This window comes from Leuciscus leuciscus, assembly GCF_965113295.1.
Source record: "Leuciscus leuciscus genome assembly, chromosome: 14".
NCBI lineage: Eukaryota > Metazoa > Chordata > Actinopteri > Cypriniformes > Leuciscidae > Leuciscus > Leuciscus leuciscus.
The window spans coordinates 35,301,265-35,317,328 of NC_138738.1; the positions used below are offsets into that span (position 1 = coordinate 35,301,265).

Consider the following 16,064-nt stretch of genomic DNA (forward strand, 5'->3'; position numbering starts at 1 on the left):
AATGCATCACTCGGCCATTTTCCACATACTTTTCAGATCAGGAAGAGAAAGTATGGGCGCGGCTATATCCCGCCCACTTTCACTGCTCACCCAATCAAATACCAGGAAACGTGCATACACTTCCCCTATTTAGCGTAGTGTGGCACGTATGGAGGTGTTTGGGCGTCACCGAACCGCCTCTTTTCACTGTTCAGCCAATAAAAGAGTTACCCAAATTTACATACACTTCCCCTAACTAAGCGTCTCTCTAGTCAAACAGCTGCGCCGTTTCTGCGGTTTAGGCCCGCGTTGAACCTGACGTACTCTCTCTGGTGTGCTGAAGAAAGTTTTGAAAAGACATTTTCTTAAATCAAAAGGACTCGTTTTGAATAAGTTACTTTTATATAGCGGTGTAAAATTATTGTTAACAATGGATGATCAAATAAGCTCCACGACACCTTCATTTGGCTTGCAGCACGAAGAAGAAGAACACCGAGCAGACAAACACGTGAAAACTCTGCCGGATGAAGGGACTGATTTCTCGCTTAGAGAGGCTGATGTCCAAGAGGTGGATGATGATATTTTAGATCTGGCCGGAGGAGCGAAAGATGCGCTCGAGAGGCACAGGTCCACACTGCCACGTACCGAAGAGCCACTGCTGGACTTTTCAGACCCAGAACCAGAACCACCATTCACCTCTAAACCAGAACCAGAAGCTGCCAAGCCAGCACTGATCGGTGCATTTGGAGATGCAACAACAAAACCGACAAAATCAGAAGAAAAAGAAGAGAAGAAAACAGTCACACCATCTAAATCTTCATGTTCATGTAAGTACATTATGCATTTGAAACTTATCATTCAGATTTGATTTTCAATCAGGGATCTAAGTGTTATCACCACCTCCACCGAATAAAAAATGTTAGCAATATAAACTTTTAAGCCAAGTTATCCACCCAACATGTAACACCAGTACTGACATGACGTCAGTTCCGTTTAAATAATTCACGTTGCTTCATGTATTAATCAAGACTAAGTGACTTTTTACCTATTTTGTCTAATGCACTAACACAGTTTGTTGTTTTGATCAAATTTAATTATCCTATTTATATTGCTTGGCATAGTTTTTGAACGGATGCTTATGGGTACGAACGGATTACAATCTATACCATAGAATATATACCATAGAATAAGGCCTTATCTAATGTGGTTCTTATTAAAAATTAGTGTTTTACCCACTTTACTGCGTGCGTGTACCAACTGCATCATGCTACGATGATAATTGAGAAATTGTCAAATGTTTCAACGTCATCTTGATTGCGTCCCTATACTGCCATCGTGTGGAATATTTGTGCAAGCAATTTCGTGTCAGTCGATCTATTTAGATTAAAATAAAATGTGTTCAAATTAATTTATAGGTATATGTAAAAATCCGAATAAAATGTTGTTTTTAGCTTAGGATCAAATACTTAATGTTCACATAGCCTATACCTATTTTAAACAACAGACTGAGCACAAGTCATTTAGTTCGGTGACCGAGTTTACTCAGAAAACGCAATGACCCATGATAACCACAACGGGCTTCATAAATCATCCATTATACATCGATGCTTCAATGAAAGCCTGTCATAAACGTTACAGTCTAAAGGGCAGACTGTGTCCGAATAACAATCTGTTACCCAAAGCAGAAAAAGTGCCAATTTTGATACAAATTAATGTCATGACTAAACCAAGACTCTCTTGATTTTCTTTTGGACCCAAACCAGATTATTGCACACACCAGCTTCACAATTCTATTGCATGTAGGTCATTATTTATGAAAAGCTGCCTTTTCCATTTTTATACGTTTTTCCCCCCCCTTTTATTTAACTTTGAACTATTTAACCAGAAACTAAAAGGTTTATTCATATTTGGAATTGGCTTTTATTTTAGTATTTTCTATCTTCGTCTTAATTTGTGTAATATTTAGTCATTTTGTTATTAGCCTTTGTCACCTTTATTATTTTTATTTTTTAACTACTATTTAGGATTTAGTTTTAGTTTTTATTTAACCATACAGAGCATTTTGCTAAATATATGCACTATATTAAATATTCGTTATATTTTGACTTAATCTGTTCTTCAATATTTGATGCAAGTTTGAATAAATCCATCATGAAAACAAGTGTTCATGACAACCACCATACAAATGTGGAGTAGTAAAACATAATTGTCATTAAAAATGTACATTTATAACTTTATTATTGTAATAAAAGCTCTTATGTGCAATTTAAATGTTTTTATAGAAATCAGTTGTCAATTTCTCAAAGAATTTTTTTTTGTTGCTAGAATTAACGTGTAGTGTACCTGATATCTACAAATGAATCTATCGCATCATGAAATATGTGTCAATGCCCAGCCTACTCCTACATCTAAATGTTTCTACTAAAAAAACATTTGATTTCATCATAATAACCGAGGTACTGGGGACAGGTCAAAAATAACATCCGTTTTGCTAACTGCATCGTCATTAAAAATGTGGAGGTCATTTTTGTGATGTAGTTCATATGTGAACCCAAACGACGGCCCTTTAGTATGATCCAGCTGATGCTGTGCTGAAACCTCATGTTACTAGTACACCGCGTTCAACACCTTTGAATGTGGTCAGCTGACCCCCGCAGTGCTGGCCTTTGCAGAACGTGATCTGCTAGGAGAGCCGTAGCGTCTCTCTCTACCCTTCAGTCCTGTCCTGCCCCAGCCAGAGACTCGTACCTCCTTCCTCACTCCCGACCACCTCTTCTGCAGACTCTTGACTGGAATGTATGACTGATGCACGCCAATTCAGATAACACGACTTCTATGACAACCTCCGGGATGGAGATAAAGCACTGGAAAGAACAGGGTATATGCTTGTTTTGCCCTAATCGGCCTGAAAATGAACTAAAATGATAATTTTTCTGCTTGCCTTGTCCATAAATGTTATTGGGTAAAGCTGTGAGTGAGTTTTGCTTGGTTTTGTGGTCTTGCAAAGGTTCTTGTGGGAGAGAATGTTCTAGTTGCCCTGAGTAAATGGTCTGGGATGTCTTGATTACAAAGCATATTGCAACGGCAAGCATTTATCCCTCTGCCAGAGAATGCTATTGGCAAACTGCCTGTTAGCTGCACAAAATGTTGAACTGACTGTATCTATACTGAATTCAGTGCATTTCAAAAGAAGTTGAAAAATAAACTATGCAGCATTTCCCCCATGAGTATGTCACTGCTGCTTTAAGCAACAATTAATTTAGTTTTATTTATCATTTTTGTGTGTTTGGCATCGTTTGTCATTGCGTTCTAGCTGTTCTCAGATGTTCATTGCTATTTAAATTGTTTATGCAAGTTGGCACTGATTGTGACTATGAAATCAAGCTGGGAACATGTAATGAAGACTGATGTAAACTTCTGTGAACTCTTGTGAATGTTGGCTTACGTTTTGTTTCCTGGATGGATACATTGTGTCTGACTTCAGGGCCTGTGAAATATGGTGACTGGATAAGATTTGGCCATTTTGAGTCCAGATTTGTCATTCTGTCTTGTGTCATTGTACATTCGGTTTCAGAAACACTTTATAGTTAGTTTTGAGTAACAATGAGAAACAAATAACTGGTTATACTTATCACTTATCACTTTTATTTAGCAAGAACACATTAAGTTGATCAACGGTGACCGTAAAGACATTTATAATGTTACAAAAGATTTCTATTCCAAATAAATCCTGTTCTAAACTGCCTATTCATCAAAGAAAAAAGTAACACGATTTCTTAAATTATTTCACAACACAACTGTTTTAACATTGATAATGTTTCTTGAGCAGCAAATCAGCATATTAGTAATGATGCTGAAAATTCACCACAGGAATTAATTACGTTTTAAAATATATTCAAATAGAAAAGAGCTCATTTAAATTGTAGTAATATTTCACAATATTACATTTTTACTGTATTTGATTAAATAAATGCAGCCAACATTTGTTTAATTTTTTTTTTTTTTTTTTTTTTACCGACCCAAGACTTTCAAAATGTAGTGTATATGTAATCAACACGTTCAATCCATCAACACGTTCTCTCTAGCAATCCATATTAGCGTTGGACAAAAAAAAAAAAAATTTGTAAAACGAAAAGTAAAGAATTTTAATTATTATTTTTTTTTTAGTGAACTTTTATGAGGTCAACTTTGTCAAACATTTTTGTTTCTGCTTTTCTGATAAATGCACTGATATAGATATAAAATATAAATGGTTTTTATTCTTTTTTTTTTACATTTATTTGAGCCAACTCTTATGACTCGGACATAAGCGGACTTTTATGTACTGGATTACTGGGGGACTTTTGTTTTAAAAAGTCATCCCATTCAACCGGAACTACCATTTGTCATTGAAGTCGCGTGCTTCTCGTGTGTTCTTGGCCCAGGCTGTCTGATCGCAGATGAGCGAGATGGATTCCAAACAAGGTTAGTTAGTGAGTTAGACCTTTAAACGGCCTGTAATTGCGTCCCTCCTCCACGTGCCACTGTTGATTTATGTGCATTTATATTGCAAAGTGTGTTTAAGAAGCACTGTCGTTATTCAGAATGAAATCATGATGATAAAATGCAGGTTTTATTCCGGGGGATTTGATAAGGCCGCTCGACTTGTCGTATTTTGACGGGTGCATTATAATAGTACACATTAATATTCATGAGCAGATATGCATGCATTGTGTTGAGCTTCGAAAATGTGGCACATTGATACTTTGTGAACTGTTCAGTTTCGATAAGCTTATGCAACGGTCTATTGGCAAGAGTACAAGAGGAAGGGCAGCATGTTCTGCTGTACAAACCAAAGTGTTTCTCAGTTATTGATTAAATATACACTGGCTTTTTGTGTGGATGATGTTTGTCTTTTAGAAAAGCAGTGAGAGACGAGTGCATGCATGCTGACTTGTCATGAACTCTGATCAGATATGTTGGCACATAGTAGATTAGGTTTAATTATTGAAGGGTCATTGACTGACTGTGAGGTTTCTGTCCTATTTTTATCCTCCCTCTAGCCAGAACAGACTAGGTTTGCTGTAAAGTCAGAATTGAACATGATCACACCATGAAACATGCCATGGTGTCCTTGATGAATGTGTGCCTTATGTTTGATGTTTGTGTGGTCACAAGTCATTTGTATATTAAAATGATTTGTTCCACATGCTCAGTTGTGAAACCATAACCATCCATAGCAGTTTTCCCATTTAATTATTCTCTTTCCTGCTCTTAAACTTCTTAAACACTGGCCATGTTTACATGTACATATTCTGATTAAGATTTGTTTTCTGGTTTATTTTGGTTATTCGAAAATAAAGGTATAATGTTAATTGATAAATAGTTGGTAATTCTGATATTATCAACATTGTTGACTAAATGTCTGATTTGACAACTAACTGAAGTAATTTAACATCACTTCTGAAGATCTACAGCTTGTCAATAGGTATTGGATATTTCTGCTATAATTTAACACGTCAGAGTATTTAAATTAATAATTTTTGCGTATCGTTGCTATCAAGAAATGTTATATTATAAATAACTGTATCAAATTTTTATTTGTTGGTAACACTTTTTTACAAAGTTTCAGTTTTTTTCACGTTCGTTAACTACATTAGTTAACATGAACCAACGATAAAAAAAAAACACTTCTAAAGCATTTCTTAATCTTTGTTAGTTAATTTCAATGTTTACCCTTTTATTTAAATCAAAAGTTGTATCTGTTAAAATGATTGATAACGCTTTACGATAAGGTTTCATTGGATACCTGCATTAGTTAACACGGACTAATAATGAACAATACTTCTACAGCATTTATTAATTAATCTTAATGTATTAGATTGTTGAAAATAAAATTATTAAAATCAAAAGTTGTGTATTTATTAACGTTAGTTAATGCACTGAACTAACATGAACAAACATGAATAGTTGTAACTAATGGTAACAAAAATACTATAATGCATATATTGCTCATTGTCAGTTAATATTAGTTAAATATTAACCAATGGTAACAAATGAGACCTTATTGTAAATTGTAACCATATTGTTTAATAAACCTGAGCTAACAATGAACAGTTGTATTTTTATTTTATAACATTATAGGTCAGTTAATATTATAATGTATGGCTCATTGTTTTTTAATGCTTTCACTGATGTATGCTAAAGAGACAATGTAAATCCATTTGTTTTTTGTTCTACATAGTAATTTAGCTCCTTAATTCCTCCTTATGAAAATTGGGTTAACATGCTTATATTGATGTGCTTTTAAAAAGTGTTAATTCCTTTTTGTATTAAAGAGAGTTCAACCAAAAATGAAAATTCTGTCATCTACTCGCCCTCATGTTGTTCCAAACCCGTAAGACTTTTTCATCTTCAGAACAGAAATGAAGATATTTGAATGAAATCGGAGAGCTTTCTGTCCCTCCATTGACAGCTACGCATATACCACTTTGACACTTCATGTGAACAAAAGCCTAAAATCAATCTGTTCATCGTATAAAGCGATCGTGTCTCTTCAGAAAATTTGGACTAAACCGCTCGCTTCATATGGATTAGCTTTACAATCTCTTTATGAACTTTTTTTGTCAAAGTGGTAGTTGCGTAGCTGTCAATGGAGGGACAGAAAGCTCCCAGATCTTCAAAAAGATCTTCATTTCTGTTCCGAAGATGAACGAAAGTCTTATGTGTTTGAAACGACATGAGGGTGAGTAATTTAATTTAATAACAGAAATGAACTATCCCTTTAATCCCCAAAGTTTGATCCTCTGTCTGTTGAGGGTTGACGTAACTCTTCTTTCTGCCGGCAGTGGTGGACCTGCTGTACTGGCGAGATCTGCAGAGGACGGGGGTGGTGTTTGGAGCCAGTCTGTTCCTGCTGCTGTCCCTCAGCATCTGCAGTATTATCAGTGTTCTCTCCTACGTGGCCCTTGCCCTGCTGTCTGTCACCATCTCCTTCAGGATATACAAAGGCATTTTACAGGCTGTTCAGAAGTCAGAGGATGGACACCCCTTCAAGTGAGGAACGCACACATTTGTTGCATGCATATCGTGACGGGATCAGGCTCACAATTTTCCACTCCATGTTTTGTTCACTTTGCGTCGCCTGAGTGTAAAACGTTTAGGGTAATCCTGCTTTGATCAGTTTGTGTTCCAGTTTATGTAAGGAGGTAGATCTGTGGAGCTTAGCTTCTGGGCTTACAGGAGGTGTTACACGTTGTTAGCTTTGACTCCCTGCCAAAATTAAGCCCTCTGCTGTGAAATAGACGTGGAACGACAAAAATCTGAGCACTTAAAGATTCTTGAAGTTGTTTTTGAAGTGAAGTGGTTGCAATATTGGTGTTTTCATACACTTTAATTTTGATCAAACTGCTAGGCTCGGCTCCAAAACCTAGTGAGCTGCTCTGAAAGTCGCTGACTATTTAGTAAACAAATGGCAAAGGCAACATTATAATTGAAATGGAACCTCATAAGTGGTAGTTTGAAATGCTCTATTGGCAGCAACTCCTTGCACCACACATATTGGTTACATTATACATTAGCCTAACCCTGTCTGTTTTACGTGTTATTTTCAACAAACCATATTATAGATGCGTCGTCAGATTTAAAATGGAGAACGGTATTTAAAATAAATTTTTTTTAAAGGGTAACTAAACCCTAAAACTTTTTATTTTTTTTAGTTAATGATCTGGGGCTTTATTAGTGCTGTTCATTGATTCAAGAATTTTTTTTAATTCTACATTATATGGTGTAAAATCGTTTTGAGTTTTTGTGATTTCACCGGAACGATAGGTAGTCTCTTCACAACGGATTGAAGTGCGCGTCCGTGTGAAGACTGTGCGCGAGCCGCAGAGAAAGAGAGAACTGTACGTACCACTGATCGCAGCGGCAACGAGCACTTTGATCACTTGATTTTAAAAACAACACATTTTAGCGCTAGATCGCCTCTTATATAACAAACGAACAAAATGAATGCTCTGCTAGAGTTACATTCGTGCCACGAGATGTTTCAAAAGTGGTGGGGACACAATCGACCCTGGCAAAAAGTGGTGGGGACATGTCCCACCCGCAAATTACGCCTATGTGTCAATCAATCCGTCACTGCGGGTCTCAGGTGCACGCCCCCCGCTCAGCCCCGCCCTCGGTTCGTCCCCTCTATCTCCGCTGATTTACACTTTAAACATTCTTTTACAGAGAACCGTTACCACACACACACACACACACACACACACACACACACACACACACACACACACACACACACACACACACACACACACACACACACACACACACACACACACACAGTAGTCAAAATTTGAAGTGGATCAAAAAAAGACAAGAACTGGTATTCAAAATGCATGTTTAACCTTGATGAAAGGTTTTGATCCACTTGAAATGTTGACTACTGTGAATATTTATTCTCCCATGATTCTGATTAGACAACTAACCAGTTATTTAATTTATTTTAAATTATAAAAAATAAAAATAAATCAGTTTTAATGAGTGACTCATAAAGACTTCATTTGTTTCATTACACCTGGATAAATCAGTGTTATTAAATCATTTATTCAAGAGTCGTTCAAAAATGAATACATTTGTCAGTCGCCACCTACTGGTGTAATGATGTAACTGATGTAATCTTTACTTGAAGTGTCAAGTTTCAAAAGGTGATATACTCTATTTTTATCGCCATAGAAATCACACATTGTTTATATCCAAACTATAATCTTTTATCCCAGTACTTCTATGATTTAATATAAATTTTATTGTAAGACAGAAATAATGATATGGTATGGTTGAAAAGACTATTTGAGGAGCTGTTTCATACCAATGCATGACAACTGCTCTGTTGCCAGATTTGAATGTTCCTCCGTGATCAATCATACTTTTCAAAGGCTTAATAGACAGCTGAATTGTTGACATTAAAATAAATAAGATTGTGTGGGTGTTTAGATCAAGATCGCAAATCTTTTATCGATTAATCGTGCAGCTCTACCTGTAAGAAAAGGAAGGATTGTAAAACTAGTTAAATGTCATTGTCTTCTAACTTGATGGCGAACTAAAAAGGGCAATAATCATAAATGTCATGATAATTTGTGTTTTATCATGAAATTTCAATGTTTTATTTGCTCACAAGGTTCATAAAACGGAGCTTTAGTCTCACGGTAAACCTTCTGTCTTCTGTACAGGATGTATCTGGATAAGGATATCGCGATCCCTACGGACACAGTCCATAAGTACAGTGACACAGTTCTGGTGCACATCAACACTGTTGTTAAAGAGCTGCGACGACTCTTCCTGGTGGAGGATCTGGTGGACTCGCTCAAGGTTTGTTCTAGAAGACCGGAGGAAATGAAATCCTGATCGCGCTCTCTCAGCTTATGCTCTTTTATTTGATTTGGCGCTTCATAACTGCTCTCAGGGTGAAGACTGGGAAATAAATCTTGTTGTCTTGATGTTTTGTGTTGTTGAGGTGGGTGAACAATAATGCCCTTGTAAACTGTACAGTTAATGCTTAATTTGATATCAAGATCCCCCCCCCCCCCCCCCCCCCCCCCCCCGATGAATAAAGCTAGAAATTGGCCTTTAGTGTCAAAAGGAAAAGGTAAAACAGTTCTGCTTTTGTATCTTTTAATTGAATCCTCACGTTCAAGTCCATTTATACTTCTATTCCGCTTCTATTTTCATGAGTAGTTTGTACGCTACCATTCAAGTCTATTTATACTTCTATTCCGCAAGGACATAAGATTTCTATTTCTAATAAATGCTGTGCTTTTGAACTTTCTATGTATTAAAGAATCGTAAAAAAAATATATATTTCCACAAACAGTAAGCAGCACAACTGTTTTCAACATTGATAATAATAAGAAATGTTTCTTGAGCATCAAATCAATCATATTAGAATGATTTCTGAAGCATCATGTGACACTGAAGACTGGAGTAATGAAGCTGAAAGTTGACATTTTTAAAATGTATTCAAAGTTTTAAATGGTAATATTTCACAATATTACTGTTTTAACTGTATTCTTGATTCCCCCCCCCCCCCCCCCCCCTCCTTCCCTTAATCATTGAATAAAAGACATGGCCTCCCATTTGTTTTTGGTAGAGAGGGTTGGTGGTCAGGTCTGGGGTGTTTGCTCTTGTTTTTGCAGGAGAGTGTCATGAACGGCTCCACAAAGCAGCCTTTGTTGATCAGGCTGAGGGGATTTGGACTGAGCTCTGATGGGATAGAAATGGTGCCAAAAAGATCGCTCTCGCTTTTTTTGTGGGGGGTGGGGCGGTGGGGTTAAAGAATCAGCTGTGATGTAGCATTGAGGAATGCCACTCTTTAGTCATGTGATGCTCTTTTAGAAGGCTGTCACTTGACAAGGTTAGCTGCAGGGCTGAATGAATAGCTGAACTACACCATCCAGCTCACTATGCGTTGTTGCTCTAATGCCCGCGTTGCCATGTTGAGGACATTCTAGTTCTAATGAGTGGGCCATTCAAAAAGAACTATGCGCTACTAAAGCATTTTGTGTATTTAGTTCAGCTATTGTGGCATATGAAGTCTAGTGATGCACCAAAATGTCTTCTACCACAAATTGATTAAAATACTATGATATACTCGTAACTGAAATTGAGGATGCACTTGGCCGAAAACCTAGAGATTGTTTTTTTATTACTTATTTTAATATTAGGTTTTTACATTAATTTCATGAATGAACTAAACACTGACATTTTAATTTTCAGAAAATTAAACTAGTTTATTTAATAATCAACACATTTGTTGCACACAAGGCAGTTTTTTATATGATCTTTTTAATAAGTTATTTTTACTCAAATTATAGCCATCATTTAAATGTTTATATTTCACCAAGAAATTGAAGACAAATTTATTCAAACATAAAAAAAAAAAGAAGACATTACTAACAGGTTAAGTAAAATGAATTATGTAATAGTGCATATATTTAGCAAAATACTGCTCTCTAGCTAACTAGAAAAATATGGACATTGAATTGTTTTCTTGAGGTAAATGGACCTATTGTTTACAAGCTGTTTATTGATGTCTTTCTGTGGTTGAAACCCTGATTGAAAGATTAGCTGTAATTACATTGTGTTGTTTGTACATGCGTAATATTGGTTTTGCTATGTTTCACAGAACCAAGATTTGCAGGCCTACATCTTCACTTTATTTTTCGTGAAGCATTATTTTGCTTCGCCTCAGTTATAATCAAGAGACATCATCTCTTGCATTCCGTGTTCGTGCATTTTGGGGGCGGAGCAATGAAGGGAGGGGTGTGTTTGTTTAGGTTGACTTCAAATATCAACTGTTTCTAAGAAATCACTTACTTCACCTTTAAATGTGAAACTGAAAATGTATGTTTCGGTAAATTAGGGAATTTCGTTAAATTCCTAAATAAAACATTGAAAACATTAATGTTACTTCTGCTGTCATCAACCATTTATAGCTTATAGACACAAGGTGAATTTTCAGAACTAAGTCATAAGAGCACAACTTAGACTCTGGTATACTAAATCCTGGGTTAAGCGCTTCTTAATCTTGCGTCAAAATGTCTGACATTAAGGAGTCGCCCTGTTCTAAGCAAAGTTTATGGCGTAATGGAAAAGCACCACTAATGTTAATGTTAAATCAGCACCTCATGGCTTTTCTTGGCGCTGCATTGGTACACGTCTCAAACGCTGGGGAGCCCAGTGGATGGAAGCATCCGTGTATGGAGATTTACTGCCCTGTGAAGGGGGTGCTGGTTATGAGCTATGGGTCGAGTTACAGCCAGACCCCGCTGCCCTTTCAGAGCTCTGGAGGTCTTCTACAGCATTCAGTCTCTCTGTGGTCAGGCGGCTATATTGAGTGACGTGTCCTGTTACGAGCAACCGTTTATGTGCCGGTGGGTTTTGAACAGGTTCTGCCATTTGTTGGGTCAGCTTGGAAAAAAGTGTCGGCATGCCTTTTATTCTATTTTAGTTCAAGTGAAATGTGTTTGTCAATTTATGAAAATGGTTAGTTATTAAGCATTTCTCATGATCATTTTTACCCTCTTTTTGACTCTTAAAGTGAAAAGTTGTTCACCCAAACATTAAATATGGTAATTACAAGTCTGCTCACCAATACTGTGTTTGTGATAATAAATACAGTAAAAAACTTTTTTATATTTTAAATTTGAATTTTAAAATTCTATTTATTTCCTGTAATGCAAAACCGAATTTTCAGCATCATTACTCCAGTCTTCAGTGTAACATGATTCGTCACATGATTTGCTGCTTAAACATTTCTTTTCAAAGTTGTGCTGCTTATAAATTATAATTTTTTTGTTATAATTTTTTTGTGGGAACCATGCTTTTTTTGTTTTTGTATTTGGTGAATAGAAAGCATCAAAGAACAGTTTCTTTTTATTCTTTTTTTTTTTTTGGAAAAGTGCAACTTTTCATCCATTCACCCGTTTTGAATAAGTATTACTAATGTTTAAAAGTTGAGTCAGCAATTTTTTATTTTTATTTTTTTTCTCTTTGAAAGAAATGAATGTAAATGCTCTCCTTAAACATGTAAAATTTGTAATTGTGTTAGTGTCTTTTTGGCATCAGGTGTCGCACTAGAAGTTTAAATGTATTTTGTAGACATTCTGAAACTTTATTTCAAAAGATGAAGCTTTTTCCTAATGAGCATAAGTGTCAAATGCGTTTGTCACATGTGACTAAAGCGTTTCCTCTGGCATGTTGTACTCTGCTTGTATGTTGATGTGGTTTTCTCTTCTCAGTTTGCAGTTCTCATGTGGATCCTGACCTATGTTGGTGCCTTGTTCAATGGTCTCACCCTTCTTATTTTGGGTATGTCTATTTTGGGAATATAGTCCTATTTTTAAATTGATACATTGTAACTTTTTGCTGTCAATTGTCACCTGTCAGAATATGGCATTATGTTCAAAATGTGTTCTTTCTTTAGGTCTCATAGGGGCTTTCAGTTGGCCAGTGGTCTATGAAAAGCATCAGGTATGTCTATTTGACTTGTGAATGCAATGATAACCTCCGGCTGAGGCAGCTGTCGTGGTATATTAAGTGTTTATTGGAGTCTTCATTGTCAATAAACGCATAATAAATCTATAATGTTCAACTGAATGCGGTAATTATTCGTCCTTATTCCTAATACAGGCACAAATTGACCATTACTACGGACTGGTGAACAAGCAAATCAAAGATGTTGTGGGAAAGTAAGTCTGTTTGCATGGTGAAATACGCAATTTGTGATTTCCTCAATGAATCAGACAAAATAGTGTTTTATGATAATTTGGTTTTGATGAATACAATTGTAGACTACATGGTTATTGTAGTATGAATTATATATATATATATATATATATATATATATATATATATATATATATATACACATACATATATATACACATACACATATACACATACACACACACATATACACATACACATATACACATACACATACATATACATATACATATACACATATACATATACACATATACATATACATATATATAGTTTTTTAATTAAATACATATGATAAAACAATTATAATAGTTTATTTTATATATATGATAAAAAATTATAATAGTTTATTTTATATGTATTTAATTAAAAAAACTATATATATGTATGTGTATATGCATCTCAAATTTTTGTTAGGTGTGATTTGACAGCTCTAATAGATAAATAGAGACACACACACACACACACACACACACACACACACACACACACACACACGTCAGTGTATATATAAATATTTTTTTCTTTTTTTTAAACAGTGTGTGTCTTTTTATGACTTGTTTTATTAATTTTGTTTAAACGTGTGCTTTTCATGTTCCTCATGGGCTCTAGTCATATTCTTTTGTTTCTGTGCCATTAACAGGGTCCAGGCCAAGATTCCCGGAGCAAAGCCAAAGACAGAGTGAAGAAAGTTAGATTGTGTGTTAATTCTGTGCACGAGAAGTGATGTTGGAACGAGAAGACGGACAGAATCGTGTTTGGTTTGGAAAAAGGCCTTAGACGATGCAATGTAAACTTTATCCCCCCTCCCCCAGTGTTTGAAATGTTAGCGTAACTGAGAATGAATCCTTTTTAAACCTATGAGTTTCTCTCACAAGCAGAGTCGTCACTGTCTTTCAGAGTAGAGCTAGTTGTCCATGTTTAAACGCAGCTACGTAACACCATTACAGAATGTAGTCCGAGGAACTCCATGTCAGCGAAGGCAGGAATCGATGAGTTTTTTTCACTTATTATTCGGTCAGTGAAGCGTTCACCTTGTTTGAAGGCCATTTTGATTCATTTCAGGATGAATTGTTTTGGTTATGAAGTTCCTTCACAAGTCATTTGATTTTAGCTATTTTCTTTTTTTTTTCCTATTTTGTTTGTACTTGGCGTGATAGAACACAGTGGTGTTGTGGTGTAACTGTGTTAAAGTTGATGCAATTAAATCATGTTAGAGGTGAAGAGGCTTCTATTCTTCTGTAGCAGAGTTTAAGAGCAGTTTTATTTCACATGTCTACAAAGGGATCTGTTACGGCATATTGCACCCAACTATTCATTGTTTTTAGCCGTTAAGTGAAAAAGGTGAACAAGAACGTATGCTGTCGGCCAATCACCTTCCTGTCATGTCAAAAAATCAACGTTTGCAGAATTTGCCGTCTCCATCGTGGATCGAATACCTGAAACGGCTCACGCTCTTAAAAACTTGCAAACATCAAGCGCTGTTTCTTCATGCAGGTCATTTGTAAAAGATTTCAGTTTTGATGAAAATATGCTGAAGACTGTCTGTGGATTGCATTGTGAAAAATAAACCAATAAAGTACCAATAAAGCTTGTAGACAAACTATTTTGCTTTTGTGCTCGATTTGAAGGTTTGTTTTTTGGGATATGTTCGGAAGGTTTGTCATCTACAAAGCAGTTTGTCACGTGGGCTTTGACGCCATCCAGTGGGTTTTGTAAGGAAGTGTGGACTTTTCTCCGATTTCTCTCATTTTTATGACATTAACACGAATGTTGATTGATGATAAAATATCAATAATAATAACAAAACAACGAAAGTGATGCCGTTTAGAGGAACGGAAGTTATTCAAAGTAGAAAAAAGTGCTTAATGTGCATGAAAAATATCCTGAGAATAAAATTAAGCATTTTATTGTGCTACATAATAAAGTGCAACAGTTATTTTAAATAAGATTTCTGTTTAAATGCATGTTATAATACCCAAATTTGTGTGATTTTAAGATTTTTTTCTTTTCTTTTTTGAACAAATTCGAATAAAATTTCCATTCTCTGTTTTTTTGTGCTTTTCCGATGTTAGATATTCCGATGTTAAGGAGGACCAAATGTGTTTTTATGCTGCCATTCATAAGTTTGGGGTCAGTTTATGTTTTTGAAAGAAGTCTCTTTACAAAGGCTACATTTATCTGATAAAAAATATAGTAAAATTGAGAACTATTTTACTATTTTTAAATGGTGTTCTTTTTAAAATGTAAAATTCAAACGAATTTATTCCTGTGATGAAGTCTTCAGTGTCACATGATCCTTCAGAAATCATTCCAATATGTTGACTTGCTGCTCAAGAAATATTTCTGATTATTGTTTAAAGTTATGCTGCTTCATATTTGTGCAGAAAACATTTTTATTATGATTATCTGGTATGTTGTGGTTCTCGCTACAAAACTAAAATTAACCTGGGATTTAGTTTAATACCTGACAAAACTTCAATCTGTTTGTGGAAACTGCAAGAAATAACCAGTTTGAGCACTGATAAACAAGCAAAGGCTTGTTTTTTGGGTGCCGGTAACCCCATTTTCTAACTCTAAAAACAAGTCCTTCATGCTCACTTAAACTGCTACTAACTCACTCTGATCAGTTTTCCTCTGGCCCTCACGCCTCCATCACCGTGAGTGTATTGGAGAGAAAGAGAGTGATAAAATATTGTCGGTGTTGTGCAGCGATTCATTTGAATGAAGATTAGGTCGTTCTGTTGTGCTGGAAAGATCATTAGGGACAGGTGCGCGTGCAGCCAAACAGATTACCAGACTGCCATTCTGAAATGAACTTT

General features: G+C 35.7%; 1 protein-coding gene across 3 annotated transcripts; it reads left to right on the top strand.

Annotated features, from left to right (window-relative positions):
- Positions 1-236: 236 nt before the first annotated feature.
- rtn4a (reticulon 4a) lies at positions 237-14,848 on the top strand. 3 transcript variants are annotated; one of them, XM_082189958.1, is made up of 7 exons: positions 237-806; positions 6,807-7,014; positions 9,189-9,327; positions 12,756-12,825; positions 12,941-12,987; positions 13,147-13,205; positions 13,886-14,848. In XM_082189958.1, exons 1-7 carry the CDS (start codon positions 410-412, stop codon positions 13,926-13,928), a joined length of 963 nt encoding a protein of 320 aa, XP_082046084.1. In that variant the 5' UTR covers positions 237-409; the 3' UTR covers positions 13,929-14,848. The 3 variants fall into 3 exon arrangements, with proteins under 3 accessions (XP_082046084.1, XP_082046085.1, XP_082046086.1); XM_082189959.1 differs by lacking the exon at positions 237-806 and adding an exon at positions 2,585-2,857; XM_082189960.1 differs by lacking the exon at positions 237-806 and adding an exon at positions 4,316-4,443.
- Positions 14,849-16,064: the final 1,216 nt, after the last annotated feature.

What these genes read in the sequence shown, in the direction of transcription:
- rtn4a (XM_082189958.1), top strand. Translation starts at nt 410, where the DNA reads ATGGATGATCAAATAAGCTCCACGACACCTTCATTTGGCTTGCAGCAC. An exon ending in ATCTGGTGGACTCGCTCAAG is followed by an intron (nt 9,328 to 12,755) that starts GTTTGTTCTAGA and finishes TTCTCTTCTCAG; the next exon opens with TTTGCAGTTCTCATGTGGAT. An exon ending in TGGTCTATGAAAAGCATCAG is followed by an intron (nt 12,988 to 13,146) that starts GTATGTCTATTT and finishes TTCCTAATACAG; the next exon opens with GCACAAATTGACCATTACTA.